At 38.0% G+C, this 24,214-nt stretch overlaps 1 protein-coding gene across 3 annotated transcripts in view; it reads left to right on the forward strand.

Moving 5' to 3' along the window:
• Nucleotides 1-24,214, forward strand: part of SPIRE1 (spire type actin nucleation factor 1) — a 205,197-nt gene that overhangs the window by 164,531 nt on the left and 16,452 nt on the right. For all 3 annotated transcript variants that reach the window (XM_064577986.1, XM_064577987.1, XM_064577988.1), the window contains 2 exons: nucleotides 12,470-12,642; nucleotides 15,495-15,585. In XM_064577986.1, coding sequence (XP_064434056.1) covers nucleotides 12,470-12,642; nucleotides 15,495-15,585 — 264 coding nt within the window. The remainder of the gene's footprint in view (nucleotides 1-12,469; nucleotides 12,643-15,494; nucleotides 15,586-24,214) is intronic.

Below are 24,214 nucleotides of genomic sequence, written 5' to 3' on the forward strand. Positions count from 1 at the left end.
CCATTCCCCTATGCTCCTTTGTTTTATTTCTTAAATTCCACGTATGAATGAGATCATATAATTGTCTTCCTCTGATTGACTTATTTCACTCAGCATAATACCCTCTAGTTCCATCCACGTCATTGCAAATGGCAAGATTTCATTTTTTTGTTGGCTAAGTAGTATTCCATTGTATATATGGACCACATCTTTATCCATTCATCTGTCAGTGGACATCTGGGCTCTTCCCATAGTTTGGCTATTGTGGACATTGCTGCTATAAACATTGGGGTACAGGTGCCCCTTCGGATCATTACATTTGTACCTTTGGGGTAAATACCTAGCAGTGCAATTGCTGGGTCATAGGGTAGTTCTGTTTTTTAATTTTTTGAGGAACTTCCATACTGTTTTCCAGAGTGGCTGCACCAGTTTGCATCCCCACCAACAGTGCTAAAGTGTTCCCTTTTCTCCACATCCTTGCCAACATCTGTTGTTTTCTGTGTTGTTAACTTTAGCCATTCTGACTGGTGTGAGGTGGTATCTCACTGTGGTTTTGATTTGTATTTCCCTGATGCCGAGTGATGCTGAGCACTTTTTCATGTGTCTATTGGCCATTTGTATGTCTTCTCCAGAGAAATGTCTGTTCATGTCTTCTGCCCATTTCCTGATTGGACTATTTTTTAAAAATATACTTATTTGAGAGAGAGTGCCTGTGCATGAGCAGGGGGGAGGGGCAGAGGAAGAGGGAGAAGCAGACAGGGAGCCCGAGGTGGGACTTGATCCCAGGACACTGAGATCAGGACCCTAGCCGAAGGCAGGCGTTTAACCGACTGAGCCACCCAGGCACCCCTCCTGATTGGATTATTTGTTCTTTGGGTGTTGAGTTTGGTAAGGTCTTTATAGATTTTGGATACTGGCCCTTTATCTGATAAGACATTTGTAAATATCTTCTCCCATTCTGTTGGTTGTCTTTTGGTTTTGTCAACTGTTTACTTTGCTGTGCAAAAGCTTTTTATCCTGATAAAGTCCCAATAGTTCATTTTTTTTTTTCCCAATAGTTCATTTTTGCTTTTGTCTCCCTTGCCTTTGGAGACGTGTTTTGAAAGAAGTTGCTGTGGCCGATGTAGAAGAGGTTACTGCCTATGTTCTCCTCTAGGATTTTGATGGATTCCTGTCTCACATTTAGGTCTTTCATCCATCTTGAATTTATTTTTGTGTGTGGTGTAAGGAAATGGTCCAGTTTCATTCTTCTGCATGTAGCTGTCCAATTTTCCCAGCACCATTTATTGAAGAAACTGTCTTTTTTCCATTGCATGTTTTTTCCTGCTTTGTCAAAGATTATTTGACCATAGAGTTGAGGGTCCATATCTGGGCTCTCTGTTCTGTTCCATGGATCTATGTGTCTGTTTTTGTGCCAATACCATGCTGTCTTGGTGATCACAGCTTTGTAATAGAGCTTGAAGTCCGGAATTGTGATGCCACTGGCCTTGGTTTTCTTTTTCAACATTCCCTTGGCTATTTGGGCTTTTCTGGCTCCAAACAAATTTTAGGATTATTTGTTCCAGCTCTGTGAAAAAAGTTGATAGGGATTGCATTGACTGTATAGATTGCTCTAGGTAGAATAGACATTTTAACAATATTTGTTCTTCTAATCCATGAGGATGGAACGTTTTTCCATTTCTTTGTGTCTTCTTCAATTTCTTGCATAAATTTTCTATAGTTTTTTGAGTACATATCTTTTGCCTCTTTGGCAAGGTTTATTCCTAGGTATCTTATGGGTTTTGGCACAATTGGAAATGGGATCCTTAATTTCTCTTTCTTCTGTCTCATTGTTAGTGTATAGAAATGCAACTTATTACTGTGCATTGATTTTATATCCTGTGACTTTGCTGAATTCAGGTATGAGTTCTAGCAATTTTGGGGTGGAGTCTTTTGGGTTTTCCACATAGAGTATCACGTCATCTGCGAAGAGTGAGAGTTTGACTTCTTCTTTGCCAATTCGGATGCCTTTTACAGAAATGCAGGCTTTTTTAAATAGGTGGGGTTTTTTTTTTATTCAAGTAGAGTTAACATACAGTGTTATATTAGTTTCAGGTGTACAATATAATGATTCAGCAATTTTCTACACTTCTCAGTGCTCATTAGGATAAATGTCCTCTTAGTCCCCTTCACCTATTTCACCCATCCCCCCACCCACCTACCCTCTGGTAACCACCAGGGTTTTTTTTTCTTTGTCTCTTTTTCCTTTGTTTGTTTAGTTTCTTAAATTCTGAATATGAGTAAAATCATATGGTATTTATCTTTCTCTAACCAACACATTTCACTTAGCATCATATCCTTTAGATCCATCCATGTTGTTGCAAATGGCAAGATTTCATTCTTTTTTATGGCTGAATAATATTCCATTGTGTAGATGTGTGTATATACACACACACATACCTTCTTTATGTCTTCTTTATCCATTCCACATCTTCTTTATCCATTCATCAATTGATGGGCACTTGAGCTGCTTCCATTTCTTGGCAGTTGTAAATAATGCTGCATAAACATAGAGGTGTGTATATCTTTTTGAATTAGTGTTTTCGTTTTCTTTGGATAAATACCCAGTAGTAGAATTACTGGATAATATGGTAATTCTATTTTTAATTTTTCGAGGAACCTCCATACAGTTGTCCACAGTAGCTGCAACAGTTTACATTGCCACCACCAGTGCACAAGGGTTCCTTTTTCTCCACATCCTTGCCAACACTTGTTGTTTCTTATATTTTTGTTTTTAGCCGTTCTGTGAGGTGTGAGGTGATATCTCATTGTGGGTTTGATTTGCATTTCCCTGATGATGAGTGATGGTGAGCATCTTTTCATGTGTCTGTTGACCATCTGGTTGTCTTCCTTGGAGAAATGTCTATTCATGTCCTCTGCCCATTTTTAATTGTATTACTTGGGGTTTTCGGTGTTGAGTTACATAAGTTTTTTATATATTTTGGATATTAATCCCTTATTGGTTATATCATTTGCAAATATCTGCTCCCATTCAGTAGGTTGCCTTTTAGTTTTGTTGATGGTTTCCTTCACTGTGCAAAAGCTTTTTATTTGGTGTAGTCCCATTAGTTTGTTTTTGCCTTTGTTTCCCTTGCCTGAGGAGACATATCTAGGAAAGTGTTTCTACAAGAAATAGAGGATTTTTTGAATGGTGAGTGGATGATTATTCTCATCAGTATAAAATTCCTAACTACTTTTCTGTGAGGTAACTAAAACACAGTAAAATGCTTATTTAAAAGTTACATCCTAGGGACGCCTGGGTGGCTCAGTCGTTAAGCGTCTGCCTTCGGCTCAGGTCATGATCCCAGGGTCCTGGGATCGAGTCCCACATCAGGCTCCTTGCTCAGTGAGGAGCCTGCTTCTCCCTCTCCCTCTGCTGCTCCCCCTGCTTGTGCTCTCTCTCTCTCTGACAAATAAATAAAAATCTTAAAAAAAAAAAAAAGTTACGTCCTAATTTATTTACTAGAATGAAATACTTAAAATATTATTTCCTAGTCATCAAACAATAAGTATGATTGTCAACAAATAGTTGCTGTATTTGCCCAGTTTAAGATACACATCTCCTTTTTTGACATAAGTGCTTTTAAAAACATCTACATATGATTCCAACATCTTGACTAGTTGTATTTGGGATCTAACTGAATGCTCCACCTTTACATCATTTTTTTTAATACTATGTTGAGACTTTGGATTGTAAGTGTAAATTAAATCTTTAAAAACATCTGCCAAAAAACATATTGAGAGATACTTACATTCTATTAAATTTAAGTGTTAGAACTCTACCTGGAAATCTACCTGGAAGACATGAATGGGGGAGACATTCTGCCCATTATGCCTATACTTCCATCCCCACTATAGATCTGAGGTTCTGTCCACTTCTGACCATAAAGGTGCTTGTCCTCCCTCAACCTAGGTCATAGGATAGATGGTACTGGTAAGAGTTTTGGGCTGCAGTGAAAATAGTTAATTCTCACTGTCATGAATACTCAAATTAATCAAATCTTTGTAGTAAGCTTTTTTTTAAAAAATAGCTTTATTGAGGCATAATTTATCTACCATAAAATTCACCCATATAAAGTACACAATTCAATGGTTTTAAGCATATGTAATAAAAATTTTAAGACAAATTATTTCAATAGGAAATAAATAACTTTATTCTTAAGCAATCATATTTAGTGAGATTTTACTATGTGTGAAGCACTGTTTGCCATGTGCAAGCACCTTTTTTTGGTCGGGTCATTTAATCTTCATTAACAATCTCATGAGATAAGTACCATTCTTCCCATTTTACAGATTAAGTAACCCCTCACCCACCCTCTTCTAAAGCAATGATGTCAAAATCTAAAACAGAACTTTGCCTTAAGAGAATAGAAGCACAGAGAGGTTAAGTAACTTTCCCAGAATCACACTGCTCATAAGTGGCAGAGCTGAGATTTAAACTCAGACATTCTGGCTCCTGGGGCCTCTCTTCCAACTGCTAGGTTACATTGCCTACAAGAGGCAGTATAGTGATGCATTGTGATGCTAGTTCCTGAGGGAGATTTTTATGAAGTGTTTCACCTTAGGCAGAGATTTTGGTCAGACTTTCATCCTGAAATAAATTACTTAAGAACACATTTATTCTTAAATTTAAAAAATTTTGTACCCTAAAATCATGTTCTATTTAAGCCAAAATCCTATACTATGTTTCTTTAAAATGTTTTGTATCTTTATCATGCTTTCATTCTTAACATGTTCTTTAAAAAGTTACTTTTTTTTCTTTTATTGTTACTCCATTTCAAGTCTTAGTGATATAATTGAAACTAAGACTCATGGTTTTGTTGTATTTCAGATTTTTATTTGCTGCCTTCTGCCTTAAAGTCTGAAATGTACCATTATAGGTCTTCTTGAATCCTCCTCCCTTTTTTGTCCTCCCTGTATATTCCTAACAGCTGAATTATTTTCTTTTTGTTGTTTGTTTTCTTTTTTCAGCAATGTGGCCACTTAGCATGTCTTACAGTTTTGACTTGTTAGGTTAAAAAAAAAAAAAAGCACTTTCACACCTGACGTGGGTTTTGTGGTTTCTGTGAAACCATTTCATTCATCTGCTTGTCCAAACATGTCAAAGAAGAAAATTGAAAGGCTTCTTCTAAGCTGTGGTCAGTAAGATAAAACATTCTGCTTATTTGAAAACCATATACTTAAAAAAAATTAAAACTACAATAATAAATCTGTTGCCTACGAGGGATTATAGGAGAACCATCATGCCATCCCTGTGGTTATGGAATTTGCCCATCCTTACGGTCACTGTCTCTCACCCACACTCTTCTTCCTCTTCTTTTTTTTTTTTTTTAAGACTTTATTTATTTATTTGAGAGAGAGAGAGAGAGAGAAAAATCATAAGCAGGGGGAGGGGCAGAGGGAGAAGCAAGCTCCCCACTGAGCAGGGAGCCTAAGGCAGGGGCTCCATCCCAGGACCCCAGGATCATAACCTGAGCTGAAGGCAGAGGCTTAACCTACTGGGTCACCCAGGAACCCCTCACCCACACTCTTCTAAAGCAATAATGTCAGAATCTAAAACAGAACTTTGCCTTAAGAGAATAGAAAAAAGTTTCAAGAAACAAAGTTTTGATACTTCTTATTCTCTAAGCATTTAGTTATTTAAGTAATTAGACTCAAAGCTGTCAGCTACTTCAGAGGACCACCGCTCCTCAGTTGATAAACAAGAGCTGTCTTTGGTGTCCCAGTGCTCCCTCTGGAGACAGCCTGGTCATGAATGATTCTGAGAGCTGTTTGGGAGTATAAAAATACAGATATGTTCTAATGGCCTTGGTTGTAAAATACAGTTGACCCTGAACAACATGGGTTTGAACTGCTCAGGTCCACTTATAGGAATATTTTTTTTAATTTAAGAGTTCACAGCAAAAGCTACACATTTATTTACAACTGTCCACCCCAGTCTTCATTGGACCAAAAGGAAGGCAACTAACCTGCTGCCCTCCGAGGACCCATGAAGGCCCAGGAGGCCTGCTGAGGTTGTCAGCAGCCCCCAGGGAACCAAGACTGAACAGGGCTGCAGGTTGCCCCCTATTGCTGACAGGCTGGTCAGGGTCTACCCCCAGGGCTCGTGGACAGGATGCTGAGCTGAAGCAAGGAATGTGCCCAGAGAACAGGATGGTGCTGCACAGGGAACCCACACACCCGCCACTCCTGATCCCTAGTCCTCTGTGCACAGGGCTCAGGGGCTGTGCAGGCTGCTGCCCCTATCAAGCACGGACTCCTCCCCTCCCACTCATGTGTGGCCGCACTTACAGGCAGATGGGGCAGCTGTACAGTATCCCCTGGCCATCGTGGCTGCCTGCCCGCCAGGCAGCTGCCTCTGCCAAGGCCCTGGGCTGCACAATATCACCATCATGCTACCAGGCTCACTGCTGCCTCCAGCTTGGCCTGACCTGTCTATACACCGATTTTTTTTTTTTTTCAGTAAATGTGCATATAGGACTGTGAATGCATTTTCTCTTATGATTTTCTTAGTATTTTCTTTTCTTTAAAAATTTTTTCTTTTCTCTAGCTTTATTGTTAGAATAGTGTGTATATATATATATACACATGTGTGTATATATATATATATATATATATATACACACATATGCACACACACACAAATATTTATGATACATATAACATACAAAATATGTGTCAGTTGACCGTTTATATTATCAGTAAAGTTTCCAGTCAACAGTAGGCTTAATTAACAGTTAAGTATTTGGAGAGTCAAAAGTTATTTGCACATTTTTGACTGGGGCGGAAGTCTGTACCCTAACCCCTGCCTGGCCTTGTTCAAGGATCAACTGTATAATTAATGTGTTCTGGGTTTGTAGTACAAGTTTAGATCCCTGCTGTTAAATAGACAGGGATTAGTAGTGAAACAGATAACCATCAATGACTAAATTTGATCTCTAATAATCAGCCCCTTTTTAAATTGAGCTTTTATATATGAGTGAATTTTCAAAGCCAACTTAATCCAAATAAAATATTTTGCAAGTTGGAATTTTTCATTTTGGAAGCTGTTTTTTTGTTTGTTTTTTAAAGATTTTATTTATTTATTTGAGAGAGAGCACGCGCAAGCAAGAGCACGGGAGGGGCAGAGGGAGAGGGAGAAGAAGGCTCCCTCGGCAAGCCGGATGTGGGGCTTTATATGGGGCTCGACCCCAGGACCTTGGGATCATGACCTGAGCCAAAGGCAGTCGCTTACTGACTGAGCCACCCAGGCATCCCTGGAAGCTGTTGTTTTGAATGTAAAATGAGGTAAGACGTTGGCACTAATATTTTCTTCCAGAGTTTTCTTTCGTATGCTCTGGAATTGTTGGCATAGCTTATATACAAATTCATATTTAAAGAGCCAAAGAGTTCTTGTATCCTATTCTGCTTATGAATATTTACTGAGCACCTTCCAGTTGCTAAACTAGTTCCCAACTGTTTTTAAATTTCTGTTTATATTTGTAGGTCTCAGGCATCATTGTCATTTGTGCTTTTAAAAAACTCAGATAAATATTTTAGTCTTCACTTACCATTTTTGACTGACCACTGAAGAGCTTTTTCTATTTTCTTTATTCATTTGAAAATTTTTATTTTATCAACCATTTGCAGAGTAAATGTTGTAAAAAAGAAAAAGAAAAACCTTACAAAAATGGTCTGGAAAATAAACTTAGAAGTGTTTTGATACATATTTGTTACTGATATTCTCCAAAAGTTGGCAGTATATATTATAGAGACTGTGTCTCTTTTTCTGGAGATGTTTCCATCAGTTGGACTATAAGGGAGTGGCTGGCTATCTAAACACATTGACTATTGGCTAACATAAATTAAGCACAGGTGGCTGATCTGGACAGTTTGCATGCCCATACACGTTATATATAAGTGTATTTCATGTTCTTATAGATTATATGGTGGCTTCCAATTTGGGAAGAAAGCTCTTCACCTCCATGATGTAAAAGAGTAGCAAAAAACTGTATTTGCTTTCAACTGCTTATCATTTGCTACTTTAAGTGCACTTGATGATTTCCACATGCTTCATTCTCAATTTCTTGTGCTAGCTACTTTTATGTTTTCATTGTTCCATTTTGACTAATTAATTAAAATTTCCCAAATAATAAATGGAAAAAATTGATCCATTCTTTTAACCTAAATGCAAAGATTAGAATACAGTTCTTCTCTAAGTTGGGAAATTAACACACTAAGGAGTAAATATTTAAATATGTAGTATAGATAATGCCTCTGGACTTAAGTATAGAATAAGACATAATGAAGTATATTCTGCTGCTTAGGTATGTCTTAGAAATATTAATGCTTAGTGGAAAATCTTAACAATCCATTCAACATTAATTAAGGTAAGTGTAATTTGTTTTTGCAATGCAAATAATAAATATGTAATCAGTATCTCAGTCATATTTCCTCCAACCAAATAAGGCAGCAGTTGGGTGAATCTAACATATATAAAGTTATTACATAAAGTATTTAATATCATGGTTATGCATTTTAGATGCTGAACCTGAGGTATGTGACTTCTAAAGCCATATCTAGCATCTTAAATGTTTTTGCTTATTTATAAATATCACCAGTTTTTTCTCAAGAAATTCTGTCTTATATAGAAGTACAAAGTCTTATTCAATTCCTTGGTTTTCTCACTTGATACATTGAAGTAATAATACAGATTTCTTCATTGGAACAGAAAGTTATTAGTAATCAAACTACTTAAAAATTTCTCTCAAAAATATGTTCCACCGGATCTTTTACAAATATATAGTATGAGGTAAAATCACACACAGTATTTAGTCTTATATATGGAGATCATCCTGAAGCCTGTTACATAATTTTTTTTATTAATTCCATTTATCTCAAAGCTTTGAACTCCGTACGAGGTTATTATTTCAGTCAGTGAACTCCGTTTCAGTCAATGAGCTCAAATTACAGTTATCAACCTCATAGTAGTGTTCAGACAAGTAGAGAGCTATTAGGTCATTTCTCAAATCTCCTGCATTGGGAATGAAATGAAATCATGGCAGCCACAGTCACTCAACAGTTTTCCCCTAAACTGCAGGTCAGATTTTTGCCAGGCTTTAAGTACCACCAGTATTCTAGAAATTATTTTAATATACCATCAATGACTTTTAAATAAATTTCTTTAGGAAAAACATCCATAAAGCCATGTATCTGATATATGTTTTCTGAAGCATTAAAATAAATATATAACCATTAAAACTTTCAGTGTTCCTCCATGCACTAGTAGTGGTCTCACCCTTAGGGAAGCTTTGACTTGGAGGAATGGAGATGTGAGACCACCGCGGAAAGCTGACAGCTTCTCTTCTCACAATACCTGCCATGTGGGCGCCTCGATTGGGATCTGGGCAGCTAAGAGGAGACAAGGATTTGTGTGTTTTAACTTTATGCTTTCTCTTAAAAGCCTACCTACTACAACAACATGAGCAATTCTGTAGGAAGTGTATAAAATAAGATAAGCTATAGAAGAAGATCTTTTACGATATGCTTCAAGACTGTATTTGAACACTCCTTTTTTTCTTGAATAGGAATTAATCAGTTAGCCTAATCATTTCCTCCTTTGCTTTCTGGAAAACTTCTCAGTTATTCCATTAAGTGTCTCTACACCCCCTTAGGAAAGATTTATTTAAAGATTTTAACCTTTAAATTTGTGTAAAAACTTGCTGCTTTTGCCCTTTAGCCCCCCTCAGTGCAGCCCCTCCCCCAATTATGTTTTTGTTATAGCTACTTAACATCTGGAAAGGTAATAAGAAAATTAACGCATGTCTTGTCAAGTTTTCTATTAAAAATTTTATGTTAGGGGTGCTAGGTGGCTCATTCGTTAAGCGTCTGCCTTCGGCTCGGGTCATGATCCCAGGGTCCTGGGATCGAGCCCCGCAATTGGCTCTCTGCTCCGCAGGGGGCCTGCTTCTCCCTCTGCCACTCCCCCTGCTTGTGTTCCCTCTCTCGCTGTGGCTCTCTCTCTGTCAAATAAATAAATAAAATCTTTTTAAAAAATAAAAATGTTATGTTAAATAAACGATTGACAGATCTGTCTTTTCTTCCTTTTCTCTCTCCTTCCTTGCTTACTCAAACCCTTTCTTCTCATTCACGAGGGCATGTGCTCTGACCTTCTTGATCTCTAAAATTAGCAAAAATTGTAAATATTAAACTAGATACCTATCATTTATAATAATTTACATGATTCTTTTAATAATGTCAAGGAAGACTATACTAGAACACGCTTATTCACTGAATGTTTCCTGGAAGTCCACCTCTTACACTTCAAGCATATAAAAATTGTATGTTGGGAAGGAAACTGGTATATTTTTACAGTAACTGCAGTTACAGTGCTTTCCCTCCTAAAGGAGTTTTAATCATGTCTTATTTCACTTTCATGCTTAGTGTACACTTTACCTTCAACCGCAGGAGTTTCACAGACTATTCCATGTCCAAAGATCAGTTTCATGTTGTTGGTCTGTGAATTAAATTATGCAGTGACTACTTTTTTTTTCACTTTTATTTTTTTCGCTTTTAAATTCTCTAATTTAGTGGTTATTAAACTTTGTGTTTAACACGTCATTTGAAATACTGAAGAAAATTGGTTCCACTTGCATTGGAAGAGTGAGTACAGGGTACGGGGCAAAAAGGTGGCCTTTAGAATCAATACTAACAAGGAATCAAGTATCAGCTGTGCCATACACTAGCTGTGTACCTGCCTGAGTCACCTGAGCCTTACTTTACTGACAAATGGAGATAAAAATCAGTGTTAATAATTACCAGCATTTATTGTGTGTTGTCGTATTGAATAAGTATTTTATATGCAGTTGTTAACTTACTCTTCAAAAGGAGCCCATGTCTGTTGTAAGCCCATTTCACAAATGATGAAACAAGAGGTCAGCTGTACTGGACACTATACTCTGTACTCTGTGCTTTATATGTAGTCTGTACATTGCTCTATATGCTCTGTGCCCTGTACTCTGGGTACTATATACTCCGTGCTCTGTACAGCCTACATACCGCATGCTGTGTATACGCTATGCTCCGTACTATATACTCTATATGTTCTATGATCTGTACTCTATACTCAGTGCTCTGTACTCTATACAACATACACTCTATGCTCTGTGGACTCTCTGTACTACTATATATTCTGTACTCTCCTCTGTACTACATACTCTAGACTATATACTGTGGCCTTTAATGTTTTATTGTCACATGCGGCATCCACCCTTATTACTTCTATAGCTGATTCTTGGCTTGGACATAAAAGCCGCGCCATGTTTATTTATATTATGTTTTTAATCCAAAGAACATGTATACCTTTGTCCTGTATAAGATACTATAACTTGTACTGATTGCATTTGCCTGCCATGGTTTGGATAGATTTTTTGCATGGTTTTCATTCTTTTCTAATGGATGCTGTCCTGTGATGCTTCTAAGCCTGTTCATGAGTATGTATTGAATGTCTTCTTTGCCTATATACTTCCATCCTTAGGTATTTCTAATGTTTATTTTTCCATGTATACTTCCATACATAGCTATATGCACTATGAAAAATTAAACTGAATGAATAATATGCATATTCAAAATAAAGTCTTTCATTTTACAAAAATATACTCTGTACTATGTACTGTATCCTTTATACTCTGTAGTCTGTACTGTGTACTCTATATACCTGGTGCTCTGTACTCTCTATACTCTGTGCTCTGTATTACATACTCTGTATACTCCATGCTCTGTACTCCTACATTACGTACTCTGTGCTCTCTGGGCTGTACTTTATTCCGTATACTCCATGCTCTGTACTCATACATATGTACTCTGTACTCTGTATACACTATACTCTGCTGCCACATTTCTTTGATCTGTTGTATTGCCTTCCCACCCAGATTTGAGCTGTGAATAATCTACATCAGCTCTATCCGAGGGAATGTATCCCAGATTCTTTGTGTTCATGTTTATATGAATATAGATTATTCACTATTTTGATTTTTAAATTAAACCATTGTCAAATCTTAAAGCCATATGCCAGCTGTGGCTGTGTGTATGCCACCACTTTGGTCCATCTATCACTAGCTCTTTGGAGACGATAAAGTAAAACTAGCCTCTCTGGGTCTCTGCAAGATTAAGAAGTTATAGTCAGTTATCTATAGGATTCCTTCCAGCTCTAAGTTCTACTGTATAAATGTTAATCTGTTACTATTCATTTAAAGGTTTTCTTTAATCTGACAGTTAATATCTAACAAAATGTTTTATATACATAGGCGTTATTATATCAAGCCCCTGTGTTGTATTAGTGTGACATGGAAGTGCCATGTCACCTGGCTTGTGGTTTGTGCTACCAAGTGCAGGTACTTGGGAAAGTGCTTTTGGTCTACTGATTACTTTTCTTAGCTTGAGAAAAGGTAAGCTTTTGCCTTTCTTTTACCAGATGTAACTACCCCTGAATCTCCAAAGAACATTGTGGAATCATCGATGGTGAATGGAGGTTTAACATCACAAACGAAAGAGAATGGATTGAGTGCTGCACAGCAGGTGCCTGTACAGCGGAAGAAGCTCCTCAAAGCTCCAACTCTGGCTGAACTGGACAGCTCTGACTCCGAGGTGAGTCCCACGACTGCCCGTTCCACACATCTTGACTCCATGTTCAGAATGCGAGCCTCTCTGACCTAGTTTACTAACCGTGTTGCCTCAGTTGTTGTTTAATCTCTTCCCATCTTTCAGTCAATAAAGTTGGGATTGAAATTAATTTGTTTAGCAGGAAATGAAACAGTGGATTACTTACTGTTTTTTGGGAAAGACCAGTACAGTGGCCAGAGTTTATAGAATAAGTTTTGAAATATTTGTATGGTCTTAGATTATAGTGGTATTAAAATCAGTAAAAAAAAAAAAAAAATGCAAACATATTATCTTCAGAATGCTTCCCTTTGTTTTGGGGAAGGAAAAATAAAAAATATTTTTCCATGGATTCTTCTGTCTCTCTCACACACACACACACACACACCCCTACCCATAGTGAAGCTTGTTCTTTCTGTAATAGTAATACCAGTAGACAGGTCTGCAAAAGAAAACTCTGCTAGGCTTCTTCAGATTTCATCTTTCCCCTGCTGCCCTTTGGAGGAAGATCTCACGTCCTCCCTGTTTTTCAGAAACAATCAGGGTGCTGGTGCTTCCCAAATCTCTCTCAAGCCCTTTGTCTACAGCATCAGTATTGTGTATCTCCACTGTGTAAAATGAAATTACATCCTTGCCTCCCTCTTCCCTCAGGCCCTGCCAGACAGACAATACACGCACACAGCCAGCCTCCTGGCTTGTTTGCTGTTGTGGTTGCTGGCTCCATCCGCTCCACATTCATCCAAGTTAGAATTAAGGAATTATTCTTTAATCACCCAGACCGGTTTCTGAGACGATTCTGGCAGCCTCCAGTACCACCCTTGGGGCAAGGCAGCAGTGAAGGAGCAGCAGGGGTTCTGGAAGTGACCTTGTTCCAACCAGGACCTGGTTAGGAGTCACTGGTCAGGATGTAGAACTAGAAAAGGCCTAGTTTAGTCAGTGTCAGAGACTGGTAACTGGATCAGACAATACAAACAAGCAAGTTTCTGGCAGTAGCTTCAGAGATCACAGACCATCATGATCCCCCAGGCAGGCAGAAAGTGTTTGGTCGAGGGAATAGACATGACAGGACAAGCCAAGCAGGAGTCTACACCTACATCCTCTCTCTGAGGAGATCTGACCTCCAAGTCCCCTGGCACCTTCTGAGTGTCTTTGTGATTCCTCTGGGCCAGGAACTAGCCTAATGAAGATTAGTTTTTAAGCAGTGAGAAATTGGGTGCATCTGCCTGTGGTGGGCATGCAGGGGCAGAGGATCACCAACAGCTTCTGGGAGCAAATCCCAAAAGGCCTTGCCACCATGCCAGTGCCCTAACCACTTCTCTGTCTCTTACTGACTTGCACTCACCCAGCTGCCCCAGGATGGGCTCTTAGTTGTTCAGAGTGGGAGCAAGTCAGAACAGCAGAGAGGAGTGGTGTGGAATATGTGGACATGCTCAGAATTGGGCTTTAAAAATGTTTCTGGGGGAGGTAGGCTGAGGTATGTGAGGCGGGGGGGTGGGGTGGAGGGGGGGTTTCTGCTGTTTAAATCAAGGTGGCACCCACCTCATACTTATTTGGGACTACTGTGTATGTCTCCTTTTTCTTTTCCTAAGAGATACTCTTGGCTTTTATTTCCTTTTGACCTTTCATAGGCAGAAGGAGGTCGTTCTAGTTGCTTGCTAGCTTTTCTGGAGATTTGTGTACCCACTACAACGTGTTCAGGTTGAGGCTTTGGTTACATTGCTTGATTTATTCTTCATGGTATGTACCAAGAGTGGGGAGGTCACTCTTCAGACCTTCTTTGTTTGAACTGTGTGGTTTACACAGCCTTTTTTCATCTCCTGTTCTTTGACCAGATCCTTTGTATTGTAGCTTATGTGAAACCAGTGCTTTTAGCAGTAGGTTTTAGGTGAAGCCATTTATTGTGAATGGCTAAATTAGCTCTTAAAGTCACCTTAACTCAGTAGGGCAGGGAGATAATGCACTCAAAATGCTTAACACATAGGTCACAGGTGAATATTTTAACCTAATTTTCTTTCTTCCACATTTAAAATATTTAGCAATTTTCTATAGATATTACGGAAATACATTGTCTTGTGGTTCATGTCTATCCTCAATCACATAGTAGATAATAAATTTTTCGTGAATAAATATTGTACTTCTTCTTGGTATAATCTGAAACAAATTAAGAAGGTCTCGTCTCATTGGTAATAGGAATTTAAATTTTATTTTGCATAATGTAGACATTTTCCTAGATTCATATGACATTTTGTGAAATGTTTATTTTCATCCATTTATTCAACAAATATTAATATTTATTCATCACTTACTAACAGTGGGTTTGTTACTAACAACAATGAATGAGACACATAGCATCTACCTTCATGCAGTTACAATCTATTACTTTTACAAATGTGTTAAATATTTTCCTAATAATATTAACCACCATTCACTGTGTGCCTGGTAATGTGTTAAGCATTTTGAGTGCATTATCTACAAATGTGTTAAATATCTCCCTAATAATGATATTAACCACCATTCACTGTGTGCCTGGTAATGTGTTAAGCATTTTGAGTGCATTATCTCATCTGATCCAATAATACAGTGTAAAGATGGTATTAAATATGAAATGATGGTACTGAGGTGAGAAACTTGCTGTGTCACATCACTCTAATGAGGGACAAAGCCAGGACACAAACCCAGGCTTGTCTAATTTTAGGTATCTTCTAGCTTATCTTCTATTTGCCTTGAACCTTTGACATAATGTGGTGCCTCACATTAAAATAAATCTCTAATAGTAAAATGTTATTAGCATGGGAGCACTAATGTCTTAGTGCTTATTTCTCTGCCCACACCTTTCTCAGGAGGAAACTCTACACAAGTCAACCAGCAGCAGCAGTGTGTCTCCCTCCTTCCTTGAAGATCCCTTAGTAGAGGCTGTGTCCACGAGGAAGAGTGAGTATTCGTGGTACAAAAAGCTAGCATTGGATTCCTTCAAAAACACACTGGACCTAGAATAGGGAATCCCAAAGTGCTTTGTGATCATTTAGGGTGGAAAGAGCTAACCCTGGAATTTTCCCTAGTCAGGAGCATAAATATGGTTATATTCCTAAAGTGACATGGTAAGGTAGGGCTGAACTGATAACTGGGCCTCAGGTTCTTAACTTATAGTAGATCAGTCACCTTTGGGTTTACAGATAATAGTTGTAGGAAATAAGTCAACTGTCTCTGTGTAATTTACCTCCTTGTCTGAATTTAAGCTGGGAGCCCTAAATAATCACACTTGTTATCATTCCCACCCTCACACGTATACACATATCCATACCCACATATGTGTATGGATAGTAAAAACGCCTTTATAACTCTTCATAGGTTCTGAACACAATCTGAAGTTGAGTGATTTCTAAATGCTTTTTAAAAAAATATTTATTTATATTTATTTATTTGAGAGAGAGTGCAAGTCGGGGGAGGGGCGGAGGGAAGGAATCTCAAGCAGACTCCACACCAAGCGTGGAGCCTGATGTGAGGCTTGATCCCACGACCCCAAGATCACAACCTGAGCTGAAATCAAGAGTTGGATACCCAACCAAATGAGCCACCTAGGCACCACATTTCTACATGTTTTTAATAATCTTTTTTGTGTATAAGATCAGTATAAAAGATTTAAAAATTATACATTCTCTGCATGTCTCAGCAAAAAAAAAAAAGAGAGGATTCTGGGAAGATGGTGGAGTAGGAAGCACCAGGAATCTGTCTCCCACCTAGACAACAGTTGTACTGGCAGAATCTGTCTATGTAAGTCCTTTGGAACTCTGAGTCTGTTGAAGGCTTGCAACTTCCAGGGGAAGAGATGAAACATTGTGGTTAATTTCGCTCTTAGCACAAAAGCAGACACTCGTGGCCCACCCCCCAGCCACAGTGTACTGTTCCTGAAGCAGCTGGCCCATAGCTTACAAGAGCTAGGGTGGGCAAAAAGAACCCTGTCCTCCAGATACTGGGAATCTGTCCTCGATTGCTGCATCTGATTCCAAAGGTGTAGATAAAGAGGCAGTGATTATTGTGCTTTGTTGCAAGCTCCCTGCATGCTAAAGTGACTTTCAGGGCATCTAAAGGGCTAGCCTCCTTACCCACCTCCTTCATTCTTAGCTTTTTCCCTTCTGGGAGCCAGACATTAAAGACTAGGATATTCAGAAACTACATATACGGAGAAAATTATAAAGTGACAATGCATGCCCAGGGAATGGCTCATAAAAGACCTGAGAAGATCTTAAGTTTATATCTCAGGCTGATCCTCAGTACAGAGACAGCCTACAGCAATCAAGAAAACAATAAACAAAAACCATAATGAAAAACAGCAGACCCTGGGAAAGGGGCAGAATCTGAATTACCACATTATTAGATTCAAATGTCCAGTATTCAACAACAACAGCAGCAACAAAACAACAACAAAAAATCACAAGGCATACATACAAAGAAACAGGAAGGTATGGCCCATTCAGAGTAAAGAAATAAATCAACAGAAACTGTCCCAGAAAAAGAGGGGGATATGCCAAACAAAGACTTTTTAAATTAAAAACTGCTTTAAAATGCTCAAAGAACTAAAAGAAGATGTGGAGGAAGTCAAGAATCCAATGTGTGAACAAAATGGAAAGATCAATAAAGAGCTAGAAAACCTAAAATGAAACAGCAAACAAAAAATTCTGGAGCCGAAAATTCCAATAACGTAAATGAAAAATTCACTAGAAGATTCAAAGGCAGATTTGAACAGGCAGAAGAAAGAATCTGCACACTTGGAGATAGGACAATGGAAAGCATCAAGTCTGAAGAACAGAAAGAAAAAAGACTGAAGAAAAGCAAACAGACTGAGAGACCTGTGGGACACCGTCAAGTGTACCAACATATGCATTGTGGGCGTCCCTGAAGGAGAGGAGAGAGAGAGAGGGGCAGAAAGAATAATTGCAGAAATAATAGCCGAGACTCCCCAAATTTGAGGAGGGACATGAATGTAAACATTCAAGCAGCTCAACTAAAATGAAAGAGACCCACACCAAGACATACTGTAATCAAACTTTGAAAAGCAAAAGACAGAGCAACAAAAGAGAAATGAGTCACTACATACAAGAGATCCTCAATAAGATTTTCAGTATATTTCTCATCAGAAATTTGGTGGCCAGAAGATGGGCCAATACAGCTTTCCACCCCACTATCTGAAAGTTTGCTTTACACCACTTCACTTTTTATGAAAGACCAACATTAATATCTGTTTTAGCTAACTGAAAGAAATCCAAAGAGGATTTTCACTTTTACAAAATGCTTCAATTGCTTTTTTGGTTTATGCCATTTCAGCTTACAAAAGATTTCACGGGAATGCTCTACTTTCAGATAGTGGGAGAAATCTGTATATTCAAAGTGCTTTAAAAAAAAAAAAAGTCAACCAACAATCTTATATCCAGCAAAACTATTTTTGTTCAAAGTGAGGGAGGAATTAAGACATTCCCAGATAGGGCGCCTGGGTGGCTCAGTTGGTTAAGCGACTGCCTTCGGCTCAGGTCATGATCCTGGAGTCCCAGGATCGAGTCCCGCATCGGGCTCCCTGCTCGGCAGGGAGTCTGCTTCTCCCTCTGACCCTCCTCCCTCTCATGCTCTCTGTCTCTCACTCTCTCTGTCTCAAATAAATAAATAAAATCTTAAAAAAAAAAAAAAAAAGACATTCCCAGATAAACAAAAGCTGAGGGAGTTCATAACCACTAGACCTTCCCAGTAAAAAATGCTCAGAAGTCCTATAGGGGGAAATGAAAGGACACTAGACGATAATTCAAAGCCATAGAAGAAATAAAGATCTCAGTAAAATACATGGGCAATTATAAAAGCTAATAATATTGCAACAATGTTTGTAACTGTACTTTTTGTTTACTACATAATTTGAGAGACTAATGCATTTAAAAGAATTATTAGTCTATATTTTGGGGAAGACAGTGTATAAAAATGTAATTTTGTGACACCAATAGCCAAAAGGGGCGGAGGCAGAGTTTTTGTGTGTTACTGAATTTAAGCTGCTATAAATCCAAACCAGAGTGTTATAATTTTAGGATGTTAAATGTAGTCTCCATGGTAACCAACAAGAAAATAGCTACAGAATATACACAAAACGAAAATGGGAAAGGAATTTAAACATTTCATTATAAAAAAAGTCAATTTAACATGAAAGACAAGAATGAAGGAAAGAAGGGACAAAAGCTCTAAGGCATATTGAAAACAAATAGCACAGTGACAAAAGTCCCTCCTGATCAGTAATTACTTTAAATGTAAATGAATTAAACTCTCTAATCAAAAGCTGGAGATTGGCAGATTGGATAAAAACACATAATCCAACTATATGCTGGCTAGAAGAGACTCCCTTGAGACTCAAAAACACAAACAGATTGAAAGTGAAAGGATGGAAAAGATACTCCATGCAAATAGTAACCAAAAGAAAGCTGGGGAAACTATACTGACATCAGACAAAATAGACTTTAAATCAAAAAAAAGTTACAAGAGACAGAGGACACTATATTAATAAAAGGTTCAATGCAGTAAGAAGACAGTTATTAACATTTATGCACCTAATGACAGACCATCAAAATATATAAAGCAAAAACTGACACAAATGAAGGAGAAATAGACAGTTCTACAATAATAGTTGGAGACTTCAGTACCCCTCTCACAATAATGGATAGAACAACCAGACAGAGGATAAGGAAGAAATAGAGGACCTGGACAACACAATAAACCAACTAGATCTGACAGACAGAGAACACTCCCCCTAACAACAGAATATACATTCTTCTCCAGGGCACATGGGACATTTTCAAGGATAGAGCATATGTTAAACTATAAGTTAAGTCTCAATAGATTTTAAAGGATAGGTATTATACAAAGTGTCCTCTCTGGCCACAGTGGGATGAAGTTAGAAATTAGTAACAAAAGGAAAACTGAAAAATTCACAAAACTGTGGAAATGAAATAGCACACTTTTAAAAAATCAATGGATCAAAGAAGAAATCACCAGAGAGATTAGAAAATATTTAGAAATGAATGAAAATGAAAATACAATACAATATACCAAAACTATGGGACACAGTGGAAACAGTGCTAAGGTGAAATTTATTGCTGTAAACACTTACATTAAAAACAAGAAAGTTCAGTGATTAGTCGCACAATAAATGTTCCTGTTTTAAGAAAGGAAGGAATGAATGAACGAACCAACCAACAACCTAACTTTACAACTTAAGGAACTAAAAAAAGAAGAACAAACTAAACACAAAGCTAGCAGAAGAAAGGAAATAATAAAGATTAAAGCAGAGATAAACAAAATATAGAGACTAGAGAAACAATGGAGAAAAATCAATGAAACCGAAAATTGGTTCTTCAAAAATATCAACACAATTGACAAACCCTTAGCTAGATAGACTAAGAAAAAAGACTCGAATTACTAAAATCATAAATGAAGGGGTGATCATTACTGCTGATTCTACAGAAATAAAGAGTTATGAGAGAATATCATGAACAATTACCATCAAATTGGATAGCCTTGGTAAAATGGACAAATTCCTAGAAATGCCAAGCCTAGCAAGACTAAATCAGAAAGAAAGAAAAAAATCTGACTAGACCAATAACTAGTAAAGATATTGAATTAGTAAGCATAAACTCTCCCTATAAAGAAAAGGCCTGATTCTGATGCCTCACTGGTGAATTCTTCCAAACATTTAAAAAAAACTATCAATCCTTCTCAAACATTTCCAAAAAATTGAAGAGGAGGGAATACTTCCTAACCCATTTTATGAGACCAGCATTACCCTGATACTAAAGCCAAACAAAGACACTACAAGGACAGAAATCTACAAACCAATACCCTTTACAAATACTGATTTTTTAAAAGATTTTTAACAAAATACTAGCAAACAGAATTCAGCAGTATATTAAAAGGATTATATACCCTGACCAAGTGGGATTTATTCCTGACTGCAAGGATGGTCCAACATATAAAAATTGATTAGTGTAATATGCCACATTAACAGAGTGAAGAAAAACCACCACAGGATTATTTCAATTGATGCTGAAAAAGCATTTGACAAAATTGAACACCCTTTCATGATAAAAACTTCAAACTAGGAGGAACTTCACAATAGAAGGAAACTACCTCGGGGCGCCTGGGTGGCTCAGTCCTTAAGCGTCTGCCTTCGGCTCAGGTCATGATCCCGGGGTCCTGGGATCGAGCCCTGCGTCGGGCTCCCTGCTCCGCAGGAAGCCTGCTTCTCCCTCTCACACTCCCCTTGCTTGTGTTCCCTCTCTCGCTGCCTCTCTCTCTGTCAAATAAATAAATAAAATCTTTAAAAAAAAAAGAAACTACCTCAACATAATAAAAGCCATATATGAAAAACCCACCTCAGAGGCGCCTGGGTGGCTCAGTCGTTAAGCATCTGCCTTCGGCTTAGGTCATGATCCTGGAGTCCTGGGATCGAGTCCCGCATCAGGCTCCCCACTCCGCGGGAAGCCTGCTTCTCCCTTTCCCACTCCCCCTGCTTGTGTTCCCTCTCTCGCTGTATATCTCTCTATCAAATAAATAAAATCTTTAAAGATAAAAAAAAAAAAAGAAAAACCCACCTCAAACATCATACTCAGTGGTGAAAGACTGAAAGGATTTCCTCTAAGAAACAGGAACAAGGCAAGGATGCCTGCTTTCATCACTTCTGTTCAACATAGTACTGAAAATGCTAGTGAGAGCAATTTGGCAAGAAAAAGAAAGAAAGGGCAGCCAGAGTAGGAAAAAAAAAGGTAAAATTATCATCTTTACAGATGATACGATCTTATATGTACGGAAACCCTAAAAGATTCCACACACAAAAAAAACCTGTTAGAATAAATGAATTCGGTAAAGTAGCAAAATATAAAATCACACAAAAATCAGTTACATTTCTATACACAAACAATAAATCATCTGAAAAGGAAATTACAAAAGCAATTCCATTTATAATAGTATCAAAAAGAATAAAATACTTAGGAATTAACTTAACCAAGAAAGTGAAAAACTTGCTCACTAAAAACTACAAAACATTGATGAAAGAAATTAAAGAAGACTTAAATAAAGGGAAATACATCCTGTGTTCATGGATTGGAAGACTTAATATTGTTAAAATGTTTATACACTGCCCAAAGTGATCTACAGATTCAGTGCAATCCCTATCAAAATGCCAATGACATTTTTGCAAAAATAGAAGACAATCCATTCTCTTTTTTTAAGATTTTATTTATTTATTTGAGAGCATGAGTGGTGGGGAGGAGCAGAGGGAGAGGGAGAAGCAGTCTCCCCACTGAGCAGGGAGCCAGACATGGGGCTTCATCCCAGGACTCTGGGATCATGACCTGCACCAAAGGCAGATGCTTAACCAATTCTACTTCTGATTCTATAAGCAAAAGAATTGAAAGGAGAGAAAAAAAGAATTGAAATCAGAGTTTCAAAGAGATATACATCCATGTTCATAGCAGCAGTATTCACAATAGCTAAAATGGAAGCAACCCAAGTGTCCATCAATGCATGAACAGCTAAGCAAAATGTGGGCTCTCCATACAATGAATATTACTCAGCCTTAAAAATGGGAAATTCTGCAGTTGGCTACAACACTGACGAAACTTTAGGACCTTTTGCTAAGGGAAAAAAGCAATTACAAAAAAGGCAAATACTATATGATTCCATTTATATGGGATTCTTGAGTAGTCAAAATCATAAAGAAGGAAAATAGAATGGTAGTTGCCCGGGGCTGTAGGTAGGGGAGAATGGGAAATTATTGTAATGGTTACAGAATTTCAGTTTTACAAGATGAAGAGTTCTGGGGATGGAAGATGGTAATGGTTGCACAATGATGTAAATATTTAATACCACTGAACTGTACAGTTTAAAAATAAAGACACTAGGGGCACCTGCATGGCTCAGTTGGTTAAGTGTCAGGCTCTTGGTTTCGGCTCAGGTCAAGATCTCATGCGGTTGTAGGGTTGAGCCCCGTGTGGGGCTCCGCACTCAGTGGGGAATCTGCTTGAAGATTCTCTCCCTCTGCGCCTCCCCCCGCTCATGTGCTTGCTCACTCAAATAAATAAATAAATCTTAAAAAAATAAAGACAGGTGTGCCTGGGTGGCTCAGTCGGTTAAAGCGTCTGCCTTTGGCTCAGGTCATGATCCCGGGGTCCTGGGATCGAGCCCATGTCAGGCTCTCTGCTCAGCGGGGAGCCTGCTTCTCCCCCTGCTTGTGCTCTCTCTCAATCTCTCCCTGTCAAATAAATAAATAAAATCTTAAAAAAAAGGGGGGGGTGCCTGGGTGGCTCAGTTGTTAAGCGTCTGCCTTCGGCTCAGGTCATGATCCTGGGGTCCTGGGATCAAGCCCCATGTCGGGCTCCCTGCTCAGTGAGGAGCCTGCTTCTCCCTCTGACAATCCCCCTTCTCATGTGCTCTCTCTCTCTCTCTTTCTCTCTCTTTCAAATAAATAAAGTCTTAAAAAAAAAAAAAAGGGGGGGGTGCCTGGGTGGCTCAGTTGTTAAACATCTGCCTTCGGCTTAGGTCATGATCCCGGGGTCCTGGGATCGAGCCCCATGTCAGGCTCCCTGCTCAGTGGGGAGCCTGCTTCTCCCCCTGCTTGTGCTCTCTCTCAATCTCTCTCTGTCAAATAAATAAATAAAATCTTAAAAAACAAATACACTAAATATATTTTATGTCTGTTTTACTGCAATGGAAAAAAAAACTTTCCAGAAGAAAAAACACTTATATATTAAGATATTTTTAGAACATTGATTTGATTTCTTATACACATGGAGTTTTTAGTGATTAAAATTCTTTAGTATTTTGATATACTTAATCACATTATATCAAGAACAATAGGAGCTGATCTTGGTTTTTACCTATAATTGGTATTTGGCCAGGCCAATTAAATATTATAGAGATACAATTAAATCACATAATGGATTTCTGTATCTTTCTTGATTGTGGAAATTATGTTGTTTTTATTTAGCAATTTTTCTTGGTGGGACAGTCCAAATAGATGGATCACTTTAATTTTGTGTTGACTTTCACTTTCCTAACCCATAACACTGCAGCAAGCTTACTTTGCAGAGAGAGTAAGAGGAAGTACTAAAAAAAACTCGGTTAGCATAATTTCTAATGTTCTCCTTACGTTTGCACAATGTGAATCCAGAACCATTCAAACCCTAAAACATTCTCCGTTTAAACCCTGTCCCAAAATATTACTAGGCAGAAGATAGCAGTGTTACAGTGTTAACATCATAACTGGAATTTACTTTTCGAAATATAAATAAAGCTTGATTTAAACCTAAGGACAAAATGTCTTGATAAACATCAAAAATGAAGAGTTTTTATATTTCGTCTTTTAAAAAGAATATAAAGGGTCTATACATTTGAAAATTTTGGCATGCATCAAAAAAAAAATGAAATGTTGCCATTTGCAACGACATGGATGGAACTAGAGGGTATTATGCTAAGCGAAATAAGTCAATCAGAGAAAGACAAGTATCATATGGTCTCACTGATATGAAGAAGTTGA

The sequence above is a fragment of the Mirounga angustirostris genome, unplaced genomic scaffold (genome assembly GCF_029215605.1).
Source record: "Mirounga angustirostris isolate CCGP_5_RB_7025 unplaced genomic scaffold, mMirAng1.0.hap1 SCAF_14, whole genome shotgun sequence".
In the NCBI taxonomy this organism is placed as follows: domain Eukaryota; kingdom Metazoa; phylum Chordata; class Mammalia; order Carnivora; family Phocidae; genus Mirounga; species Mirounga angustirostris.